This window comes from Trematomus bernacchii, unplaced genomic scaffold (assembly GCF_902827165.1).
Source record: "Trematomus bernacchii unplaced genomic scaffold, fTreBer1.1, whole genome shotgun sequence".
In the NCBI taxonomy this organism is placed as follows: domain Eukaryota; kingdom Metazoa; phylum Chordata; class Actinopteri; order Perciformes; family Nototheniidae; genus Trematomus; species Trematomus bernacchii.
The window spans coordinates 5,733,762-5,759,188 of record NW_022987477.1 but is presented as its reverse complement, the minus strand read 5'-3'; the positions used below and the strand labels follow the sequence as shown (position 1 = coordinate 5,759,188).

At 45.5% G+C, this 25,427-nt stretch overlaps 1 protein-coding gene across 2 annotated transcripts; it reads right to left on the bottom strand.

Annotated features, from left to right (window-relative positions):
- Positions 1-714: 714 nt before the first annotated feature.
- On the bottom strand, positions 715-18,476 carry LOC117494305 (NACHT, LRR and PYD domains-containing protein 1b allele 3-like). Of its 2 annotated transcripts, none has more exons than XM_034145151.1 (3): positions 18,435-18,476; positions 3,472-3,624; positions 715-3,346 (listed from the first exon to the last, which is right to left on the bottom strand). In XM_034145151.1, the coding sequence occupies exon 3, from the start codon at positions 3,048-3,050 to the stop codon at positions 1,854-1,856; it is 1,197 nt and encodes a 398-aa protein (XP_034001042.1). In that variant the 5' UTR covers positions 3,051-3,346; positions 3,472-3,624; positions 18,435-18,476; the 3' UTR covers positions 715-1,853. The 2 variants fall into 2 exon arrangements, with proteins under 2 accessions (XP_034001042.1, XP_034001049.1); XM_034145158.1 differs by lacking the exon at positions 18,435-18,476 and adding an exon at positions 17,539-17,570.
- Between the last annotated feature and the right edge of the window lie 6,951 nt (positions 18,477-25,427).

The window sequence follows — 25,427 nt, the reverse complement described above, 5'->3', positions numbered from 1 at the left end:
TCAATAAAAGAAACTAACTTTAAAATGTAATTTAAATATAAAGAATATGCCTTTTTTTAAATATCAAATTTCTGATGCTAGAAATTAATTTTCACATTATTTAACTGAAAGATTAAAAACCAACCATCACTGATTTCTACCAACTATGAAATGGTGTTTTCGCAACAAAAAAAGTGTTTAGCTATATTTATGTAGTTCGCAAACTTCATTCAATTTCTCATAAAAAATGCTCTAGCATTTAAACCAGATTAGTTTAAGTGCAGGCCGGGGGTAAGACCCTCATAGAAAGTAGACAACTTTGGGGACACGAAATAGCCTTATAAAACTTTGTTAAACCATTTCAAATAGATTTAAAAACATTTCTGATGCTGGTAAATCGGTTATATGACGTGTGATTTACCGCTAAAGTTAGAGCAGGGCAGGTTGTTGGTATTAGATGTAGTTTCTAAGGCCAAATGTGCTAGCACTCTCTTAAATTCAATTCTAAGAATATTGTACTTTTGTTATCAGGGTAGCCTTAATCTTTATGTAAACTCCAACATTAAAACAAATACCAACTTGATGGCCTCACCTGGCCAATAGTAAACCTGTTAATTATCAATATGTTTTATTGCAAATTAGTACATTTTTCTTAAAACAACATATCTGAGATTGAAACATAACAATAGGATAGCTAATAAAAAGAGCAAGACATTTGACACAACACAAATAGACTTGTCTTCATTGCCTTTCTTTAATCAAAGTGACCAACATTCATTATACACTAATACCAATGTATCTGTGATGAACATTAAAGCATGCTCTCTCTCACACTCACAATATACCAAGGACATCAGGCAGAGCAGTTATCACATCAAATATATTCTTTAGTAGTTCAACACTAGTTTGTGATATCTCTACACCTTTTTATTAAAAATAATATTTTAGTTTTCTTTGTGATAGCACCTCTTAATGGGCTTCTGTGTCAGTGAAGTATTTTTAAACAGCATCCTCCCTTCATGTTTCACTGGGAGTCATGGACTTGACCTCTCCATTATTAAGCAAATGCCCCCCCCCCTGCTGGCGTATGACGGGACAACATATATTAAAGAGGTTTTGAGACAAATGTAATATATTTTAAAGGTAAAATAAAATAAGGCTTTATTGATCCCCCTTTAAAGAGATTAAGTGCCTTTAAATTATATTTATTTAAAACAAAGCTGAACAGTTTTGTTCAGCAATAATTGACTGTAAAATTATAGTGTTACAGACACTATTGACAAAGTAAAAAAACAGGCTACTTTAGAGCAGAAATGTTACCTATTGCATCCTTATTGTTTGTTTAATTTGTGGGGTTTTTAAACTAAGTTCTAAAGATGTAAAATCGAATAAGATTAAAGGTAGAATCAAAACATATAGAGGGTCAGTGATCGGTAAAGAATAAAGGGACAAGCGTCATAAGAAGTTAATCAGAAAAAATAATCACTCAGATACATTTGGAAGAACAAAATCCTCTCATATGTTTCTCTATGTTTGAATATATTTGAACGGCAAGAATATAAATTAATGTTGACAGTAAAACATCAACAAAAAAACAACCATATTTTACATACTTGGTCAAAGATTTCTAAAAATGTTATAAAGTAAACACAGAGGCAGTTACAGGATGACCTGCATGCATCAGCCGTTCGTTTAGTTTAACATCAACCCAAGATGTTCACAGAGGAAGGGGTCAGCCCCACAGAGAAACTCAATCATCTCTGAACTAGCAGCTCAACCTTTTTTTTTTTCCTCACTAAAAGCACTCTCTTTCCATCGTAAATGTAATCGTTCTTATCAGACTCCACAAAACTCTTCATCACCACCTCTCAGCTTCAGATCAACCCAAGCTGTTCGCAGAGATAGGGGTCAGCGTCACAAAGAAACTTAATCATTTCTGAACTAGCTTTGTGTCCTTTCTTCATCACTGTGTCAATCACAAAACTAGCTTTGTCGCTTCTGTTTTGCTTCTCTTCCGCGCTCTCCCTCTCAGATTCAGACAGCACCTTTTTCTCAAACAGTTTGTCCACAAGACTTCTGAGGAGAGGTTTTGATGTCCTCTCGATGAAGTCGCTCCATATGTCCCGTAGCCTCTCATGAGCAGAAAGTTCCAGAGAGCTCTGCTCACAGGACCTTTTCACTCCAGAGGAGAGACACACTCGTCTTTCCCAGACACTGAGGGAGGCTTTGGAATTTCTCAAATCCAGCTCAATATGTTTCATCCTTGTTTCCAAAGTCACCTGGAATGATGGGTGGTAGTTGTCATAGTCGTCACAGTAAAACTCTGCCTCTGGTGGTTGAACTCGAACTGAGTCGTCCTCTGGACGAGTGGAGAGAGTGTACTCCTGCTGTGGGTGCAGTTTACAGTGGGGGGGGATTTCTATGTAGGTCTCTTCTCCAACTACCATCTTCCTTTTGTGCTGCACATCCTTGATCAAGACGTTACTGGGTAGCAACAGCACATTTAAGATGGATGTGGGATCAGGATCAGCTGGGCGCCTGTAGAACAGCAGAACCTGCGCTCGGACCGGCTCAGGTGGCGAGTCTTTATCCTTAACGTTCCCTAAACAAGAAAACCCTGTGATATTTATAATAACATGAGTTTCTGTTACCTTGTGAGGGCGGATAACCTCAATGCTCTCATCTTTCACATGAGCAACGGACAAGAAGCGACAGGCTGCTGTGTAGCGGATCTCACAGTGAGGGAGGTGCAGCTGACACACTGACTGTGGCACACATTTGATGTCAAACAGGGGTCCGGCAGGCTTCTTGTGATGCTGGGCCAGAAGCCTCGTGTTCCAAGGGACGATCCTGTAAAGCAGCTCCCCCTCTCCCTCCATGTGAAACACCAGGCCGGTCAGCCTGCACTGGTACAGGCCGGGGCAGGAGCTCTGGAACCTGTAGGTCTCCTCCTCTTCATCAGCAGTGATCTCAGGTGTAAACTCCTCATAGATGCTTTTTAGCAGCAGAGCAGGTAAACGTTGAGCTCGGGTTAAGGGCTTTGCTGATGTTATTTTACTCTGTGAAGGCATGCTGTGAGAGCAAGAGAGGCAGCTGGACTGCTCCTATAGTGGTCTGGGGGGTGTAGGATGTGAGGAGTGGCTAGCAAGGTGTTTGGGACAACTGGGGTACTGGGCGTTTCATACAGATACCTTTTTAGCAGCAGAGCAGCATCATCCTCCTGATTGACTCCTGGAGTTGAACCTTCTGCAGAGGAGCAAAGTTTAATCCTTTTTGTCTCTGTGTGGCACGCCTTTTCCTCCTTTAAAGGACTGGTTCTGTGCAGAGGCTACTTGATTCAGTGATGGGTCGATGTCTAATGTTGCTTCTGTAACGACAACAGAGCGCACTTGAGTGTACAAATATAAGGGCAATGATTTTTGTGAGTGACATTTTCAACAATATAGAGTGGCCCAATTTCTTTAAGGGCACTTCCATCACCGCCAGGCTTACCTTGTGACTGCTCTAGAAATGCACATGCTTCTAGTTTTTGGAGCATTTCTGGATGAAGAGGGTCATCACTAACATCCAGCTTTCCTTTTTCTATCAATTCAAAACATTTAAAATATCTTCTCCATGGTTGATTACTGTTTTTTTCAGCTGGTCCTAAAAATAAAGCAGAGAATGGAAAATTATAACTTTTTTAATATACTATTCATTGGTGTTTTTTGATGATGATAGGGTAAACTTGTGAAAGCAGAAAGAGAGAAAACATAATTCCTTAATTGCAGGATTAAGATGCTCTTAGCAAAGTGTCAATGTAGTCTTTTTTTCAATATTGTATTATTACCTGGTTAACACAGGAGCCAGGGCCGGCCCTAGACATTTTGGTGCCCTAGGCGAGATTATGATTTGGTTTACAAATATATATATATATATATATATATATATATATATTTGATATATTTGTTTACATAAATTGTGACCAAACCGTTTGAGACCCACTGAGATAACTTATGGCGCATTTCCATTGCAGGGCCTCGCTCGGCTTAGTACGGTATAGTTAGGCCTTGTTAGTTTTTTGTGTGAAACCGCTCAATGAACTACATCTCCCGTCTCGCACCACACACCAGGACGGCCGTCACGTTGGCACATTTCACTTCTTTCTTTCAGAATGAGGTGAAAAGTATTAAACGAGGTGGAAATCACTACAAGTCTGGGCATGTTGAGAGCTGTACATACACAAAAAGGGAGTTAGTCGGTTCCGTAAGAGCCAGCATGCAGGACCGGGATTCTGGGATTTGTAGTCTTTAGTTGCGTATTTTTCATAGTCTTATATTTCAACAGTTTTACGACAAACTGTGACTTTTTTTACATGGAAATTATTTTTTAAGATTGACAAACATCATATGTGTAATTTGTGGCACAATTCAAACGGGATCGAAAGATAATCTTTCTCTCCCCATTGACTTCAATACATAACTTTTCCGAAATAAGGTCCCATGGGTCGGAAGTAGATGGGCGGGACTTCGCCTCTCTATTACAGTTTAGTAGCTGGGGCAGTAACTATAGTAACGCAGTGTAGGCGGAGCCGTGACGTCATCTTCAATGCGAACCACAGAAAAACAACATCAGCCGTTAGCTGTTAGCACTCAAGCTCACAGCTCCTCATATCTGTTCAGAAACTAGACAAAAGTTAAACAAGTACAAACCACAGACTGTCTGTGTCATGGCGAATACAGTCGCTGGTTTATTTATGTCTGTATAGGCCGTTTTTGTGAGTGTGGACGGTCGGAGCATATACTGCGTTAGCTTAGCTGATCTCCATTTAGAAAACACGCATTTTAAAAGGTTTTTCGCCTGCCGTCTTGTCTGCAGACTTGTCAAAGCATTAATTCATGGTTTTTACTAACCGGTATCAGTATGTTGTTACTTCGGCATCATTTTGAAACGTGTATTACAATTAAATCACGGTCAAATATGTTTATTTTGTTGTAGTTGTAGCCCCCTTGCCAGCGATTCTCTCTTAGCATACTCAGCCCGACTCAGCCTGGTTGTTGGCCCGCTAAGAACCTCGATTTTATGGTGCCAGAAAAACTGTGAAATAGTACCCGCTAGCCAGTACTACGCCAAGTGGAAACGCAACCAAAAACGGGCCGTGCACGGCACGGCACGCTTAAACCGTGCTGTAGTGGAAATGCGCCATTAGACTAAGGCCCCAGCCACACAAGGACGATAACGCAAACGGACCGCAATCGTTATCAAAAAAGTATTCCGTCCACACGCAACAGGCACCAGAAACGTGTCCGTTCAAACAAGACCGCTCGAAAGCGCTGGAGACGCTGTAGTACATATGCCAGGCCTGTAAGTGGCGCTGTAGTCCTGCCACAAAAGCAGCGAAGAAGACTTCCGCGCATGGTTGCCATGGTTGCCCTTCTGTTTATTCTCCGCTGTGGACGCTCTGGCTCTTTTTCTCCCTCCCTGAGGCAAGCGTTTGCTCCTGCTGTAAATCTCTCCGGTTTGCCACCAGCAGATGAAAAACACCCACCTCTCCGCCTCTTCCAAGGGACGAGGGGACCATGCGGCAGAGTTTCAGTTCGATTTTTTTTCGCCGGTCAACATGTCCGTTAAAGTTGAAATCTTCCGGACAAAATTTGAAAAGTGCCGGTCAAAGGTCTTCTTTGTTATTTATTGAGCTTTAAAACAAATGAATAACGACTCTATATAATAATATAAGAATAAAAAACGGAGCCTCTCTTTTCCTCCCCCCCTTCTGACAGCCCAGCAGCTGATCTCTGAGCAGGAGAGGTGGGGAGAGGCGGGGCTATTGCTTCAACGTTATCAGGAAATGATCGTATAGGCGTAAACACAGAGCCGTTTGCCCCCCCAGAGCGTTTCGTTTGCAGATCTACCCACCTTGGGACCCATTATCGTTATCGTTTTCTGCGTTTCCATGTCGGCCTCGTGTGGCCGAACCGTCTATCTGATAGTGAACTGTAGCAGATACGACCGTTATCGTCCTCGTGTGGCCGGGGCTTAAAGTGAACTATCTCACTGAGCTGTAGTTATCAGCATCAATCCAACAACAATCCGCAGTACCGATGCATGCTCGCCCTCTCTCTCTCTCTCTCTCTCTCTCTCTTGCTCGCTCGGAGGCTCGCTCGCACTTTGGCTGTGAGCTGCGGGCGCCTGATAAGTTAACATCCCCCACTTTCATCCCTTACAGCGCACGTCATACAGGGCAAATGCTAAATGTTGCCGGCCCGGGGTGCAAAGGGTGTTTACTTTATTCAATTATTAATGTAAATGTATTATATCAAGGGCAGAAAATTAGAAGTACCCCTCAATGCAGTGCGCAATGCCTCAACGTCTCAACGTGGGCGGGAGCTCAACGTGGGCGGAGGCGGAGCTCAACCTTTCTCAACCTTTGAGGCACGTGACGTCCCGACTCCCGTGTTGTGTACTTACCCAGTCACAAAAGTAACATATTATATTCTGATGTCTGTCGTTATTTAAATATTCCCTGATAAACGTTATTTCAGCGTCAATAAATGAGTGTTAATCCCAGTGTGTTTAGTGTACAACATCACATGTCATTTCACCTTCAATTCACGGTTTTCACAACGTTAGCCACATGCTAATGCTAACCGGAAATGAAGACTTTTCAGAATAAAAGTGTTAAATTAATAGTTAGTGTGAACTTCCGTTTTTTTCAGAATAAAACTGCTTTAAATTAAAACTCTGTATTTAATTTAAATTACGTCATATCAACATTGATTTTAATTTCTTACAGTAGGAGAGGTTTTGGGGTTTAGGTTTGGGAGGGAGGAAGGAAGATTAGGATTAGGTAAAAAGGTAGGGAGTGGTTAGGGTTAGGATGGGGGGAAGGGAAGGGTTAGATTGAAGGGAGGGAAGACAACTGCTACCGGGAAACAGGATGCAACACGTCATCTGTGAAGCTCCGCCCACGTTGAGCTCCCGCCCACATTGAACTCATTGAGGCATTGCGCACTGCATTGAGGGGCTTCTCGAAAATTAGGCAAAAAAATAAATAAAAATTCTCCCAGCGCAGCGCCCCTCCAGATCTGGCGCCCTAGGCGACAGGTGTTCCGGATTACCTGGTTTTCCGATCAACTGGTTTACAGAGGTGGGGGGCGTGGCCTTTGACTGAAATACACATTTCGATCGCTTCTTCTGTCGTTTACATACATCTTTTGGTATATTTGGCTCGGTAGGAAGACTTTGATGCACATTCAATACCAGTGTGTGAGGTTGTGGTTACGATGGCGATATCCGGACGCGAACAGCGAGGACTACAATAAGAAAAACGAGTTGACTGGGGATGTCTGTTCAATACATTGCGAGCTCGAATAAATCATTTAAACCAGCTATTGTTGCCAGACTTATCACTGAATATCGTTGTTAATGTGATACCAAGTCCATCTGAGACCTGTGTACACCTTCAGACAGCATCCAAGTGAAGCGTACGTTGTTAACTCACAGTTTGAAAGCAGCGTGGAGAAGTCTTCAGCTGTGGTAAACTGTGATCCGCTCAGGTAAACTGCGATCCGCCCAGGGAAAAATGGGATATGCCCAGGTTAAACTGTGTTACGACTTCTGTGGCTATCTACCAGCGATCATGTTTAATATGAAAGACTACAATAATAATAATAATAATAATAATAATGGGTTCCATTTATAAAGCACTTCATATTCGAATTCAAATCCGAAGTGCTACAAGCAGTGAGCATGAACAGTATAAATAGACATGACACAACACGGTAGAATTAATAAAAAGCAATAAAAAATAAATAAAAATAAAAATAAAAGGGTGGTAAAAAAGGTCTAGGCAAAGGCTCTTTTGAAGAGATGGGTTTTGAGGCCTTTTTTAAAAGCCTCCACGGTCTGTGGTGCTCTCATGTGGTCGGGGAGAGCGTTCCACAGACTGGGGGCAGCCGAGCAGAAGGCCCGGTCTCCCATAGTACGGAGCTTAGTCCTGGGGGGTTTGAGCAGGTAGGAGTTGCTGGAGCGGGTGGTCCGCAAGGAGGTATGGGTGGTGAGGAGTTCCTTGAGGTAGGGAGGGGCAGTTCCATGGACTGGTGGGTGAGGACGGAGACCTTGAATTCGATCCTCAGTTCCACGGGTAGCCAGTGTAGTGCTTTAAGGATGGGGGTGATGTGGTCATATTTGCGCACCCTCATCAGGATCCTAGCAGCGCTGTTCTGGATGTACTGGAGCTTCTGGATGCTTTTGTTTGGGATCCCGATGAGGAGTGCATTGCAGTAGTCCAGCCTGGAGGAGACAAAGGTGTGGACCAGCTTTTCGGCGTCGGACAGAGTGAGTGTGGGGCGGAGTTTGGCGATGTTCCTGAGGTGATAAAAGGAGTTCTTGCACAGCTGTTTAATGTGGGCCTCAAAGGTCAGATGGGCGTCCATTTTAACACCCAGGTTGGTGACTATTGAGGAGAGGGTAATGTCCTGGCCGGAGAAGGTGATGGTGGTGATGGTGGATGACCGAACCTGGTGTGGGGTGCCAACTATAATGGCTTCGGTCTTGGAGCTGTTGAGTTTCAGGAAGTTTTGCTTCATCCACGCCTGTATCTCCTCCAGGCAGGCAGTGAGTGTGGGTGAAGGCAGGGCTGCAGAGGAGGTAGGGTTGATCCTGAGGTACAGTTGGGTGTCATCAGCGTAACAGTGGAATGATACTCCATGTCGGCTGATGATAGAGCCAAGGGGGAGCATGTAGAGTGTAAAGAGGGTGGGGCCGAGAACTGATCCTTGAGGGACACCACAGGTGACGTTGTGGGTACCCGACTCTGCCTCGCCCAAGGAGACGTACTCTGTTCTCCCGGTGAGGTATGATCTGAACCAGTCAAGGGGAGAGTCAGAGAGTCCGATGGTGGAGTGCAGACGATGGAGGAGGATGCCGTGATCGACGGTGTCGAAAGCTGCAGTGAGATCGAGGAGGATGAGGAGAGAGGGAGAGCCAGCATCAGCCGTCATCAGCAGGTCGTTGGTGACCCTGACCAGGGCAGTTTCTGTGCTGTGGCCTGAGCGGAAACCAGACTGGAACTTCTCAAATAGGTTGTTGGAGTTTAGGTGGTCCTGGAGCTGAGCAGCAACTAGTTTTTCCAGCACCTTTGATAGAAAAGGAAGGTTGGAAATGGGTCTGTAGTTGGCCAGGACTCCCGGGTCAAGGGAGGGTTTTTTGAGACGAGGTTTGATGACAGCGGTTTTTAGGGCAGAGGGGACATGGCCAGCCTGGAGAGAGAGGTTTACGATCTTAGTGATCATGGGGCTCATGGTACAGATGTAAGATTTCACAATAGCTGACGGAAGGGGGTCCAGGACACAGGTGGAGGGCTTCATCCTCCTAACGATGCCCTCAACCTCTCGCTGAGAGATGTCCGTGAAACAGCGAAGAGGCTGGGTTGTCCCAGGCTGTGGGTCAGCAGTTGGAACTGGAGGTGCAGAGGGGCTAGAGAGGAGGGAGCGGATGGTGTCAACTTTGTTTGTGAAGAAGGCGGCGAAGTTGCTACACTGCTTCTCAGTGGAGTCGGAGTGTAAAGGACTTTGGGGTTTGAGGAGGTGGTTAATGGTGGAGAAGAGTTGCTTGGAGTTTCCAGTACTGTTGTTGATGAGGGAGGAGTAGTACTGGGACCGTGCATCTCTGAGGGACTGTGCGTAGGCCTTCTGGTGTTCACGATAGGCTAACTGGTGAACAGTGAGTCCTGAGGCCTTGAGCCGCCGCTCAAGGACACGCCCAGCTGTCTTCATTCTCCGCAGCTCGCCGGTGTACCAAGGGGCTGAGCGCGAGAAGGTGACCATCCTGGTTTTGAGGGGAGCGTGCAGATCAAGGAGACGGTTAAGGGAGTGGTTGTAATATGCAACTGACTCATTTACTGATGAGAAGTTGGCGGAAGAGAGATGCTGGAGGTCCAGGGTCATGGTGTCCGGGTTGATGTTCCTCAGGTTCCTGAAGCGGATTTGGCGTTTGGGCATGCTGAGTGGAGACTGGAAAAAGAGCTCCATAGAGATGGTCCTGTGGTCAGACACCCCCAGGTCATACACCAGCAGATTGCTGATGGGGGCGGAGTTTGTGATGACCAGGTCGAGCGTGTGGCCCTTGGCGTGTGTGAGGACATTAACATGCTGTGTCAGATTGAGGAGGTCCAGAAGTAGCAGAAACTCAGTGGCAAAGTGGCATGAGGGGGAGTCGACGTGAATATTAAAATCTCCAAGTATGATAATATTGGCAGAGGTTGTGCATAGCGTAGTGAGAAGGTCTTGTATCTCTGGGATGAAAGCTGAGTTGGGTTTGGGTGGCCGGTAGATCAGAAGTATTGTCAGGGTGAAGGGGGGTTTACATTTAAATGCAAGGCATTCAAAAGAGGACAATACAGGCAGGGGCAGTTGTGACAGTTCCAATTCCTTTCGGTAGATGACAGCTAGGGCTCCACCACGACCAGTGCTGCGGGCTTTCTCCAAGTAGCTGTAGCCAGGAGGGCATGCTTCATTGAGGGCGGAGTAAACCTCTGGCTGATGCCAGGTTTCCGTGAGGCACATGAAGTCCATTTTCTCATCAGTGATGTGGTCATGAATGAAGGATGCTTTATTACTGAGGGATTGTGTATTCAGAAGTTCTATTTTGGCTTTGGAAGATGTGGTGAATCTCTGTAGGGGCCGGAGTAGGCTGTAATCCACTCCACGTTTTCCAGACTCCTTCGTGTGTGGCGGTCTCGCGATGCTCTCCGTGTATTCATGCAGCGGTCTCGCGATGTTTCTGGCGCGATTTGACCCCGCCATGACCGGGCTCTGATGACGCGTCAGATGTGCGACACGACGGCAGACAGAGTGGATGGATGGAATTTCTGCATCTCCGTGCTGGGAATATACAGTTTGTCTTCTTCTTTGGCTTCGGTGGATATAGCGAGGCCGACGAAGAAGTCCAAGTTGTTTAATGACTGAGGTGCAGGTTGGAGCGTTGGAGTGGTTGAAACTCACACACATTTATCCCTTATAAAAACAGTATTCTGCAGCACTCATCCAGATAAGATGTGACTGTTAACTCGTTTTGCAAAGATAGCAGCAGAAATGTCATTGCTGCATGTGCAGGGATACTTAGACTTTAAAATGCTGATGGGTCATTAATGTTGGTCTCTGCAAACAATATTAGGAATCCTCTATTCAAACATAATATTCAGTGTCCATCGACATGAAAATAACAAAAAAGTTCATGCTGGACTCAAACCCGAGTCCCACCAGCACAAATCACTATGAGTGCGCCACAAATCAATACGACATCTTGGGTCCACCACAGCTCATTTTGTTACATTAACATTGTTAAAAAGTTCCAGCAAAATGCAATCTGACCATCATTTATAATGTGAGCGAATGCATGTACACTTTAAGCCATTTAATATATAATATAATACATAAATGTATTCTAGTGCACACATAAAGTTCCAATATGCATCCGGCCGTGTGTGGGCGGATCCCAGTTGACCCTGGGCGGATCACAGTTTACCACAGCTGATGACTTCTCCACGCTGCTTTCAAACTGTGAGTTAACAACGTACGCTTCACTTAGAGGCTGTCTGAAGGTGTACACAGGTCTCAGATGGACTTGGTATCACATTAAGAACGATATTCAGTGATAAGTCTGGCAACAATAGCTGGTTTAAATGATGTATTCGAGCTCGCAATGTTTTGAACAGACATCCCCAGTCAACACGTTTTTCTTTTTGTAGTCCTCGCTGTTCGCGTCCGGATATCGCCATCGTAACCACAACCTCACACACTGGTACTGAATGTGCATCAAAGTCTTCCTACCGAGCCAAATATACCAAAAATATTTATGTAAACGACAGAAGAAGCGATCGAAATGTGTATTTCAGTCGAAGGCCACGCCCCCCACCTCTGTAAACCAGTTGATCGGAAAACCAGTTAATCCGGAACACCGGCCCTAACAGGAGCCCCACACAATAATCAACATTTATACTTTTTTAATGTTTTAAAATTTAAATATTAACCAATCAATTCACCCCTTAAACCTCAACTTACTTTTTTAGTACCGTTCAATTTCTGATTTAGCAGCTGCGACATAAACCGAGAGTGAAGACCTGTGTGAGCTTCAATGAATGTCTATCGTTAGAACAACTATTTCCGGGTATCCGCCGCTGCCCAAGGCTCTTTCTAGTTCCTGTGTAGTGGCGGCCGGCCCATAGGGGCGCTAGGGGAGCCGCCCCCCCTCTTCCCACATGTTTGATTGTCATTACAAATAAAATAAAAATAAAAATAAATATTTAAAAAAAAAAAATATTTTTTTTTTTTAATGAACAAGGTAAATATTATATAGTTGGTATCAGTAAAATGTCTAATTAAATCTACAATAAAATCCGGTTTAAAATTGTTTTACGATGTCTAAAGTTACTGATAAGTCACATGTTTCCTGCCTGGCCGCAGCGTATCATTACCGTCTCTCGTCCGGGCGGTAAGAAAGGAGCCCTCAGCCAGAGCAGCAGCAGCCAACAAGCTGACTGTTGCTATCTGTAAACTATGCCGCCGAAACATAATTTCAGCCAATCAGCGTCATCAGATCTGATGCTCAAAGGGCGCCCTGTCAGCGCCCTGGCCTGTGTGTCTGTGAGTTGTTTGGACTCGTATCCAAGGTGACGCTACAGTAGTTGTCGAGGATGGCTGCGTCTGCAGGTGGAGACTCCGGTGCTAGTGGATCGCCGGAGCTGTAGATTAACATTTACATGCTTATTGTAGTTGTAAGGGCAATGCCTGTAGCACCATGGAGCATATGTGTGGGCTGGACCTGTATTTTACAGGAAAGGAGTGAGCAGAGGGTCGAGTTGTCGATTCTTGTTCAGTTTTCATCTTCCTCACCCTCTCAGACTTTGAGTTGCGCGCGCTGCTAAAGAGACGCGCTACCATGGAAACCAAACAATGGTGTAGCTGTATTAAAGTCCGAGTGGAAACAGTCGTGAGTAAATCTGATTTTGTCAGAAATCGGGAGAAATGCGGGAGAAATATGACCCCCGGAGGAAACCGGGAGAGGGCAATGAAATCTCCCGCGAAAATCGGGAGGGTTGGCAAGTATGACACACACACACACACACACACACACACACACACACACACACACACACACACACACACACACACACACACACACACACACACACACACACACACACACACACACACACACACACACACACACACACCACACACACACACACACACACACACACACACACACACACACACACACACACACACACACACACACACACAGTCTCAGAACAGTCTCATAATACACACATGCACACAGAAGGATTCACACTTGTATTTCATGATCCGCAAAAGGATTCACACTTGTATTTCCGGATCCACACTTGTGTTTGTCAATGCACACACAAATGTGTTCCGTTTCATATACATGTAAATAAAATCCAAATACAGAAAAAAGTTTTACATATGTATTTTTGATCCTCACATATTTGTTTTCCTTTTAAAACCGCTGCACCGGCAAACACAACCCGCTTTCTGTGCATGGATCGCTGTGCATTCGTGTGTGGGTTTTTTGAGACTTCCCTGACGGTCACCCGATTCGTACTTGTAATTTGTTCTATCTATAGCCAATCAGATGTCTCCTCAATTCTAAGCCAATCACATGAGCGCGCCCCCACGAGGGTAGATTTCTTGCGTTGGTTTGCAAATACAAAATGCCATCTACTCAACTCACATTGGTTTCGCATACAGCATCTCTGTCAAGTATGTGTATTCAGCAGTATTCACTCTCTCCACTAAACGACTCGTTGGAGCTCTTGCCCCCCCCTCCCTGTGAGCCTAGTGTGCTCCGATTGGTCAGCTCGGCCACTCTGTTCTGATTAGTCAACCACCAGAGAGGCTCCGCCCATGTCTAACAGTGCTTTTTTCGGCTCGCTCTCAGCGGAACATCAGTCTTATAATGGCGTCGGTACAGCCGTATATTGTATACGCTAACTAACCGAACTGTACCTACAACTGTTGTTATAGAAGAGTGTGACGGCCCCAGGGCCTTTGTCTTACGATGGGGTGGAGCTGAAGAGGCTAATCAGCGCGATCACGGACACCTGGCCGGAGCCGAGGTGCTATTAAGCCCAGCTGCCCGGAGTCACACGGCGGCCCCTCTCTCTCTCCAAAGCGGCTCGGCGATCCTCTCCCCTCGACCACCTATCTCTGCATTTACCACAATAAATGTGCCGTGGTTTTGTAAACTCGTGTATGTCTCCTTGTCTTTCCGTTGTGGCCTACGAGCCGGTCATAACAAAGAGTAAGTTATTTTTACCTGTTATAAACTACTACTGTTTGATGAGAAATCAAATCATGGTTTGCTATATATGAATGATACGTTATAGGAGCAAATAATTCAGGGAAGAAAGGATAGGCCTACTAAGTATTTCCATTAAACTTTATTTTTAGAAATGTACAAAATGAACGTAAATATACATATAGGACGATGCATCAGTGTGGTAGTCCCGTCATGTATTGTCCGGCAGGATCTGGCTGGACAAAATCAAATGCAAATCACAAAATATTAGAGAAACTTAGTTGTTTTAGATTCGTTAGTAGTAGTTGTGGTAAGAGTCTATCTAATGAACACAGTAGCTTGCCAGCTAATATGCTAACCTAGCTTTGTTTACCTTGGTAGCTAACACGATATGAACGCTAGCTCGGAGGAACGGCAACTATAATGTAGAGTAATAAAACTACTATGAACAAAAGCTAGTGGTTCATATTAGGCTAGCAATAACGTGTTTATAATTGCAATCTTATACGGGTAGTCTGCTACGTTCGGTCATTCATTGTAACGGTCATGAATACATTGTTTTTGCGCTAGCATGTATAGCTAGCCTCGTTAGCTATACATGCAGTATGTACATGTACTGTCACAATGTACGGTAAATCACCCGGAGTATACTGTATGAGCTGGGCTTGTTTAGTGTAATAAAACCACTATGAACAAAAGCTAGTGATTCATATTAGGCTAGCAAGAACGTGTTTTCCCGAGCAAACCCATGTCTAGCTCCGTTGGTTAGCTCGGTAGCATACACGCTACGCCAGCTATAATGTAATTACGTTTCGCGACTGACCGTACGGCAAATCACCCGGAGTATACTGTCTATGAGTATTTCGTGTGTGAATGCAGACATTCTCCTGCTATGAGATACATGTACTGTATGCAAGGCCATCTGCTGATATTAGAGTTGATATATGGAAACGCTAGCAACGATTGGCCCATCCGGGCTTACGAGCCCGCGGACGGGGGCCTCATGTCCCTGGGGCCGAGTGCCGGGCAGGAGTCGGACGACTCCTGCCCCGCCTCCCTCCACGGTTCACCGTTCGGTTCTGCCATTTTTTTTGGGGCAAGACAGGCGCCGGACGGCGCCCTACATTGAGCGCCCCCAGAGACCAGTATGTCGCCCGCCAGGCCGACCGGGTGCACCAGTGTGCCTTTCAGGCAACCGCCTCGGCGCCAGGCTCGCCCTTCGGCGGTTGCGGGGGCTCCGTAAAGCCCACGTCTCCGGTCCTCCGCCACCCCATAGACAGGGTCTCCCGGCGGCGAGTCAAAGGGGAGTGAGGCTCCCCCACTCCTGGTCTGCTCAACGAGAGCCTCCGAGGAAGCAGAGCCGGTTCTGACGTTCTGGGGGGTGCTGCCTATAACCTATCGGTTAGTAGCCAGCAGGGCTCGTTGCAAAAGCAGAGTTCGCTAATTACGCCGGCTGCCACTAATCTGTTGATTAGTAGACAGCAGGGCTCGCTGCAGGAGCCTGTCGGTTTTAACCTATCGGTTAATAAACTGCAGAGCTCGCGGCATTCCTCTGTCCGAGATACGTCTCCTACACACGGTCATAATAAACCCATGAGCGCCGTTGTAACGCCTCATGTGAACAGCACTGCATACACCTCCACTCATCCCCTGAGCGCGTACACCTCATGATGAGAGCCGGAGTGACACGCAGCGTGTGGAGGCTCCCTCACAGCCCTTTCGCTCCAGGCCCACCTTGGGTTGCCTCACGGGCAGCGGCGGCGAGGGCTCTGACGTGGCTCGTCGCCATGACGACCACAACACATCTTGAGCATGTGCGCCCGCTCTCAGAGTATTTCTCAGAGTGGCAGCGCGTGTGTCTGATGGACAGATGGACGAGCAGGCTGGCTGATCAGCAGAGGGTGCACCCTGCAATTCGTCTCTCCCCCCCCCCCCCCCCCCCCCCCCCCCCCCCCCCCCCCCCCCCCACAGTTCAATGGGATACAGGAAACACTCCTGTCATCCCAGGAACAGTGTCTTACGCTCTAGTCAGAGCTGCAGGAACTCCTGTTGAAAGAGGCTATTTCCAGGGTTCCTCAAGGGGAAGAAATCAGGGGCTCGCTGCAGAAGCCTGCTGGTTTTAACCTATCGGTTAATGAACCGCAGAGCTCGCGGCATTCCTCTGTCCGAGATACGTCTCCTACACACGGTCATAATAAGCCCATGAGCGCCGTTATAACGCCTCATGTGAACGGCACTGCACACACTTCCACTCATCCCCTGAGCGTGTACACGCCTCTGCTCATCTCTTCCTCTTCAGTCCTGAGTCTGCCTGCATCTGATCTGAACACGCCTTCACACCCTCAGAAATCCAGAGAGTAAACACACGTCAGAGTCACGTGGAAACCTATGGAGCTAAATTCCTGCCATAACTCCACACACAAGCTAAACAGGTTTTACAAATGCCTCATGATTCACTAACAAACACAATGTGGTTTGCAAATACAAAACGCCATCTACAAACGAATGCATTTATTTGCAAAGAAAAAACGTATCTATCAAACAAACACATAACATTTTTCTAATAAATCATGTTTCAGAGACAAATTCTGTCATGTCTAAGAAACTTATTGTGAAAGTTTATTCTTTATGTCAATTTTGTCATGTCCTTTTGTCCGGTGCTTTATGTTTATTTAACAAGTAATTCTCCCTCTCATTTCAGGCCTCCACGCTGTAAAGCCCTAGCTAGCATGTTGATGTTTTGTTCTATTTCGTATATGGCTTCGCCCTCTAAGGCTATCGCTATTGGGTAACGTACATGTACATGTACTGTCACAATGTACGGTAAATCACCCGGAGTATACTGTATGAGCTGGGCTTGTTTAGTGTAATAAAACCACTATGAACAAAAGCTAGTGATTCATATTAGGCTAGCAAGAACGTGTTTTCCAGAGCAAACCCATGTCTAGCTCCGTTGGTTAGCTCGGTAGCATACACGCTACGCCAGCTATAATGTAATTACGTTTCGCGACTGACCGTACGGCAAATCACCCGGAGTATACTGTCTATGAGTATTTCGTGTGTGAATGCAGACATTTTCCTGCTATGAGATACATGTACTGTATGCAAGGCCATCTGCTGATATTAGAGTTGATATATGGAAACGCTAGCAACTTAGTTAGCACAGTTAGCACTGTGTCAATGGCTTAGCAGTCTGACACAGTTTATACATTTAAACAGTCTTGTTTGATAAATACACAAATAACAATGCAAACTTACAGGTTGTGTACCCGAATCTTCCCCTGCTCCAAACGGTCCAAACAAACTAGAAATAGCATCGTCCTTCAGTTTCAAATGCTGTGCATATCCGGCCTCAAACTGGGCAATGTTTTGGAAGCTTTCGTCTGTGAAATGCCGGTTCTTCGAACCTCTGAAGGAACAGTGTTTAAAAAGAAATTTCAACCACTGACTTCGTCATGGTTCTTCCGTCGGTAGGACAAACAGCTCAGATTTCTCCTCACATTTCAGGAAACAGGTCCTTGGCAGTGGCATGACTGGATCGATTGTGAACTGAACCAGAGCTTCCAACAGTAAATGTTAGGCTGGCAGAGGGTGCGGCCAGCGCCGCTGGGTGTGGCCATAGCTCATCGGGATTGGTCCATTTCGTTCCGGGTACCGCATGACATCATGCCGTACCCGGAACTAAATGGAAGACTCAAATGGGCAGTGACGTATCTCCAACGAGGCGTTTTGGGGAGGTATTTTCTGTGTTAGAGTTTTACTCGCTACAGGGTGTACTTTGAGGGTTTTGACTCTGCACACCGTTTACATGCATAAAAAACCTTCATAACACACAAGGGGACGGGTAATAACCGGAAAAGCATGACATCGGAGCTTTAAATAAATAATATCACAATAATAAATACCAATAAACAAGATCAACAAATATTTTGGAGCGCACTTCAACAAGCTACTAAACATATATAAATATGATAAATACAAATACATTTGATCAAATATGTTGCAGTGCACTGTCACAACCTAGCAAAGCAAAATAATCGTTTTTTTCGATTATGTTGTTTTCGTAATTGTGGCAGGCCAAAATCGTAATTGCGATTAAAATACGATTAATTGCACAGCCCTACCCAGCACCATGTGATCATGAGGATTCTCACCTGCTGAACTCTCTTCAGGTCTACTCACAGACTCTCTTCAGGTCCACTCACAGACTCTCTTCAGGTCCACTCACAGACTCTCTTCAGGTCCACTCACAGAAACACTGCTCATCTCTTCCTCTTCAGTCCTGAGTCTGCCTGCATCTGATCTGAACACGCCTTCACACCCTCAGAAATCCAGAGAGTAAACACACGTCAGAGTCACGTGGAAACCTATGGAGCTAATTTCCTGCCATAACTCCACACACAAGTTAAACAGGTTTTACAAATGCCTCATGATTCACTAACAAACACAATGTGGTTTGCAAATACAAAACGACATCTACAAACGAATGCATTTAGTTTTGCAAAGAAAAAACGTATCTATCAAACAAACACATAACATTTTTCTAATAAATCATGTTTCAGAGACAAATTCTGTCATGTCTAAGAAACTTATTGTGAAAGTTTATTCTTTATGTTGGTTTTGTCATGTCCTTTTGTCCGGTGCTTTATGTTTATTTAACAAGTAATTCTCCCTCTCATTTCAGGCCTCCACGCTGTAAAGCCCTAGCTAGCATGTTGATGTTTTGTTCTATTTCGTATATGGCTTCGCCCTCTAAGGCTATCGCTATTGGGTAATCCCCCTGCGCACCCGCTGTTGGAGTAGAATACCTCTGCTACGCGCCGTTCGTTGGATGAGGCTGGATCTCTATTAAATTAAGAAAGGAATTGAAAACACCGGAATCAAAGTTATAACAAATTATCTGAGTTTACTTCTAGTAGGAAACCAAACACATATACAAGTTATACAGAGTACCCCGGGTACTCCGGGCTTTTAGATTCGTGATGCGATGCGGCTAAAATGTATCGGGATCAAACCACCCATCGAACGAGAAGAGAGTGCCTTCTGTCAATGGTGCGATGCGGACACACTTCAACGGAGTCAACCACTCACCAAACCCAAAAAGCATTTTTACACTCAAAATCATCAGTATTTCTATCCATTTTTGGGGCGGAGATTTGTCGATTCTTCCTTCCCACTTTTCTCCCAAGCGAATCAGAGAACCCCTGGGGAGGAGCTGTTTAAACTGACCACCTCCCCCAAGTGCCCTGACTGGCTGGATTCGCTTCTGGCCGGGTTCAATAGTTCTCTCCAGGACTTGAAATTCCAAAGTCCCCTAAGGTCAAAAGTCAATTCTTATCTCCGTCCCGATCTCCCCTCCCTACCTTTTCCAGGGGATCTTTTCCTATTTTACGATGTCTTTAACGACTTAGAAACAGCATCTGGCTCTTAGTGGTGATAAGGATCAATGTTGGTGTGTGAAACACAGAATCTCTAAGTCAGTGAATTTAAAAGTGAGAATAACATTCTTTTTCTAAGTGATTATCAAAACCCGTTCAAACAATATATGTTTACTTCAATACAGTGTAGAATCATATCTTCTTACTTCACCACGCAGCACTGAAACACTTGTAGTCCACGCCCGCCCGCAAGGTGGGCCCCACCCTCGGGCTCCCTTCCGGTATAAATAGGAAGGAGGCCCGACAATCTGCTCCCTCTTTTCTTCAGCACCCCGTTACTGAAGCACAAGAGACACTTCAAATTGCAGAGTAAACATGGGTGACAATTGTGTGAGAGATTGTCCCTCATGTGGCTCTGGGTTCATAATGAGTTATGACTAGCACACAGTGTGTGAGTCCTGCCTGGATTCACATGCTGTGTGCCCTCCTCGGCCGGGGGGAGACAGGCACAGTGGGTGCATGCACCTGCTGTGCCCGTCTCCACGTGCTGGCCCATCCGGGCTTACGAGCCCGCGGACGGGGGCCTCATGTCCCTGGGGCCGAGTGCCGGGCAGGAGTCGGACGACTCCTGCCCCGCCTCCCTCCACGGTTCACCGTTCGGTTCTGCCATTTTTTTTGGGGTAAGACAGGCGCCGGACGGCGCCCTACGTTGAGCGCCCCCAGAGACCAGTATGTCGCCCGCCAGGCCGACCGGGTGGAAAGGAGTGAGCAGAGGGTCGAGTTGTCGATTCTTGTTCAGTTTTCATCTTCCTCACCCTCTCAGACTTTGAGTTGCGCGCGCTGCTAAAGAGACGCGCTACCATGGAAACCAAACAATGGTGTAGCTGTATTAAAGTCCGAGTGGAAACAGTCGTGAGTAAATCTGATTTTGTCAGAAATCGGGAGAAATGCGGGAGAAATATGACCCCCGGAGGAAACCGGGAGAGGGCAATGAAATCTCCCGCGAAAATCGGGAGGGTTGGCAAGTATGACACACACACACACACACACACACACACACACACACACACCACACACACACACACACACACACACACACACACACACACACACACACACCACACACACACACACACACACACCACACACACACACACACACACACACACACACACACACACACACACACACACACACACACACACACACACACACACACACACACACACACACACACACACAGTCTCAGAACAGTCTCATAATACACACATGCACACAGAAGGATTCACACTTGTATTTCATGATCCGCAAAAGGATTCACACTTGTATTTCCGGATCCACACTTGTGTTTGTCAATGCACACACAAATGTGTTCCGTTTCATATACATGTAAATAAAATCCAAATACAGAAAAAAGTTTTACATATGTATTTTTGATCCTCACATATTTGTTTTCCTTTTAAAACCGCTGCACCGGCAAACACAACCCGCTTTCTGTGCATGGATCGCTGTGCATTCGTGTGTGGGTTTTTTGAGACTTCCCTGACGGTCACCCGATTCGTACTTGTAATTTGTTCTATCTATAGCCAATCAGATGTCTCCTCAATTCTAAGCCAATCACATGAGCGCGCCCCCACGAGGGTAGATTTCTTGCGTTGGTTTGCAAATACAAAATGCCATCTACTCAACTCACATTGGTTTCGCATACAGCATCTCTGTCAAGTATGTGTATTCAGCAGTATTCACTCTCTCCACTAAACGACTCGTTGGAGCTCTTGCCCCCCCCTCCCTGTGAGCCTAGTGTGCTCCGATTGGTCAGCTCGGCCACTCTGTTCTGATTAGTCAACCACCAGAGAGGCTCCGCCCATGTCTAACAGTGCTTTTTTCGGCTCGCTCTCAGCGGAACATCAGTCTTATAATGGCGTCGGTACAGCCGTATATTGTATACGCTAACTAACCGAACTGTACCTACAACTGTTGTTATAGAAGAGTGTGACGGCCCCAGGGCCTTTGTCTTACGATGGGGTGGAGCTGAAGAGGCTAATCAGCGCGATCACGGACACCTGGCCGGAGCCGAGGTGCTATTAAGCCCAGCTGCCCGGAGTCACACGGCGGCCCCTCTCTCTCTCCAAAGCGGCTCGGCGATCCTCTCCCCTCGACCACCTATCTCTGCATTTACCACAATAAATGTGCCGTGGTTTTGTAAACTCGTGTATGTCTCCTTGTCTTTCGTCTCTCCCCCCCCCCCCCCCCCCCCCCACAGTTCAATGGGATACAGGAAACACTCCTGTCATCCCAGGAACAGTGTCTTACGCTCTAGTCAGAGCTGCAGGAACTCCTGTTGAAAGAGGCTATTTCCAGGGTTCCTCAAGGGGAAGAAATCAGGGGCTCGCTGCAGAAGCCTGCTGGTTTTAACCTATCGGTTAATGAACCGCAGAGCTCGCGGCATTCCTCTGTCCGAGATACGTCTCCTACACACGGTCATAATAAGCCCATGAGCGCCGTTATAACGCCTCATGTGAACGGCACTGCACACACTTCCACTCATCCCCTGAGCGTGTACACGCCTCTGCTCATCTCTTCCTCTTCAGTCCTGAGTCTGCCTGCATCTGATCTGAACACGCCTTCACACCCTCAGAAATCCAGAGAGTAAACACACGTCAGAGTCACGTGGAAACCTATGGAGCTAAATTCCTGCCATAACTCCACACACAAGCTAAACAGGTTTTACAAATGCCTCATGATTCACTAACAAACACAATGTGGTTTGCAAATACAAAACGCCATCTACAAACGAATGCATTTATTTGCAAAGAAAAAACGTATCTATCAAACAAACACATAACATTTTTCTAATAAATCATGTTTCAGAGACAAATTCTGTCATGTCTAAGAAACTTATTGTGAAAGTTTATTCTTTATGTCAATTTTGTCATGTCCTTTTGTCCGGTGCTTTATGTTTATTTAACAAGTAATTCTCCCTCTCATTTCAGGCCTCCACGCTGTAAAGCCCTAGCTAGCATGTTGATGTTTTGTTCTATTTCGTATATGGCTTCGCCCTCTAAGGCTATCGCTATTGGGTAACGTACATGTACATGTACTGTCACAATGTACGGTAAATCACCCGGAGTATACTGTATGAGCTGGGCTTGTTTAGTGTAATAAAACCACTATGAACAAAAGCTAGTGATTCATATTAGGCTAGCAAGAACGTGTTTTCCAGAGCAAACCCATGTCTAGCTCCGTTGGTTAGCTCGGTAGCATACACGCTACGCCAGCTATAATGTAATTACGTTTCGCGACTGACCGTACGGCAAATCACCCGGAGTATACTGTCTATGAGTATTTCGTGTGTGAATGCAGACATTTTCCTGCTATGAGATACATGTACTGTATGCAAGGCCATCTGCTGATATTAGAGTTGATATATGGAAACGCTAGCAACTTAGTTAGCACAGTTAGCACTGTGTCAATGGCTTAGCAGTCTGACACAGTTTATACATTTAAACAGTCTTGTTTGATAAATACACAAATAACAATGCAAACTTACAGGTTGTGTACCCGAATCTTCCCCTGCTCCAAACGGTCCAAACAAACTAGAAATAGCATCGTCCTTCAGTTTCAAATGCTGTGCATATCCGGCCTCAAACTGGGCAATGTTTTGGAAGCTTTCGTCTGTGAAATGCCGGTTCTTCGAACCTCTGAAGGAACAGTGTTAAAAAGAAATTTCAACCACTGACTTCGTCATGGTTCTTCCGTCGGTAGGACAAACAGCTCAGATTTCTCCTCACATTTCAGGAAACAGGTCCTTGGCAGTGGCATGACTGGATCGATTGTGAACTGAACCAGAGCTTCCAACAGTAAATGTTAGGCTGGCAGAGGGTGCGGCCAGCGCCGCTGGGTGTGGCCATAGCTCTTCGGGATTGGTCCATTTCGTTCCGGGTACCGCATGACATCATGCCGTACCCGGAACTAAATGGAAGACTCAAATGGGCAGTGACGTATCTCCAACGAGGCGTTTTGGGGAGGTATTTTCTGTGTTAGAGTTTTACTCGCTACAGGGTGTACTTTGAGGGTTTTGACTCTGCACACCGTTTACATGCATAAAAACCTTCATAACACACAAGGGGACGGGTAATAACCGGAAAAGCATGACATCGGAGCTTTAAATAAATAATATCACAATAATAAATACCAATAAACAAGATCAACAAATATTTTGGAGCGCACTTCAACAAGCTACTAAACATATATAAATATGATAAATACAAATACATTTGATCAAATATGTTGCAGTGCACTGTCACAACCTAGCAAAGCAAAATAATCGTTTTTTTCGATTATGTTGTTTTCGTAATTGTGGCAGGCCAAAATCGTAATTGCGATTAAAATACGATTAATTGCACAGCCCTACCCAGCACCATGTGATCATGAGGATTCTCACCTGCTGAACTCTCTTCAGGTCTACTCACAGACTCTCTTCAGGTCCACTCACAGACTCTCTTCAGGTCCACTCACAGACTCTCTTCAGGTCCACTCACAGAAACACTGCTCATCTCTTCCTCTTCAGTCCTGAGTCTGCCTGCATCTGATCTGAACACGCCTTCACACCCTCAGAAATCCAGAGAGTAAACACACGTCAGAGTCACGTGGAAACCTATGGAGCTAATTTCCTGCCATAACTCCACACACAAGTTAAACAGGTTTTACAAATGCCTCATGATTCACTAACAAACACAATGTGGTTTGCAAATACAAAACGACATCTACAAACGAATGCATTTAGTTTTGCAAAGAAAAAACGTATCTATCAAACAAACACATAACATTTTTCTAATAAATCATGTTTCAGAGACAAATTCTGTCATGTCTAAGAAACTTATTGTGAAAGTTTATTCTTTATGTTGGTTTTGTCATGTCCTTTTGTCCGGTGCTTTATGTTTATTTAACAAGTAATTCTCCCTCTCATTTCAGGCCTCCACGCTGTAAAGCCCTAGCTAGCATGTTGATGTTTTGTTCTATTTCGTATATGGCTTCGCCCTCTAAGGCTATCGCTATTGGGTAATCCCCCTGCGCACCCGCTGTTGGAGTAGAATACCTCTGCTACGCGCCGTTCGTTGGATGAGGCTGGATCTCTATTAAATTAAGAAAGGAATTGAAAACACCGGAATCAAAGTTATAACAAATTATCTGAGTTTACTTCTAGTAGGAAACCAAACACATATACAAGTTATACAGAGTACCCCGGGTACTCCGGGCTTTTAGATTCGTGATGCGATGCGGCTAAAATGTATCGGGATCAAACCACCCATCGAACGAGAAGAGAGTGCCTTCTGTCAATGGTGCGATGCGGACACACTTCAACGGAGTCAACCACTCACCAAACCCAAAAAGCATTTTTACACTCAAAATCATCAGTATTTCTATCCATTTTTGGGGCGGAGATTTGTCGATTCTTCCTTCCCACTTTTCTCCCAAGCGAATCAGAGAACCCCTGGGGAGGAGCTGTTTAAACTGACCACCTCCCCCAAGTGCCCTGACTGGCTGGATTCGCTTCTGGCCGGGTTCAATAGTTCTCTCCAGGACTTGAAATTCCAAAGTCCCCTAAGGTCAAAAGTCAATTCTTATCTCCGTCCCGATCTCCCCTCCCTACCTTTTCCAGGGGATCTTTTCCTATTTTACGATGTCTTTAACGACTTAGAAACAGCATCTGGCTCTTAGTGGTGATAAGGATCAATGTTGGTGTGTGAAACACAGAATCTCTAAGTC

What these genes read in the sequence shown, in the direction of transcription:
- LOC117494305 (XM_034145151.1), bottom strand. Translation starts at nt 3,050, where the DNA reads ATGCCTTCACAGAGTAAAATAACATCAGCAAAGCCCTTAACCCGAGCT.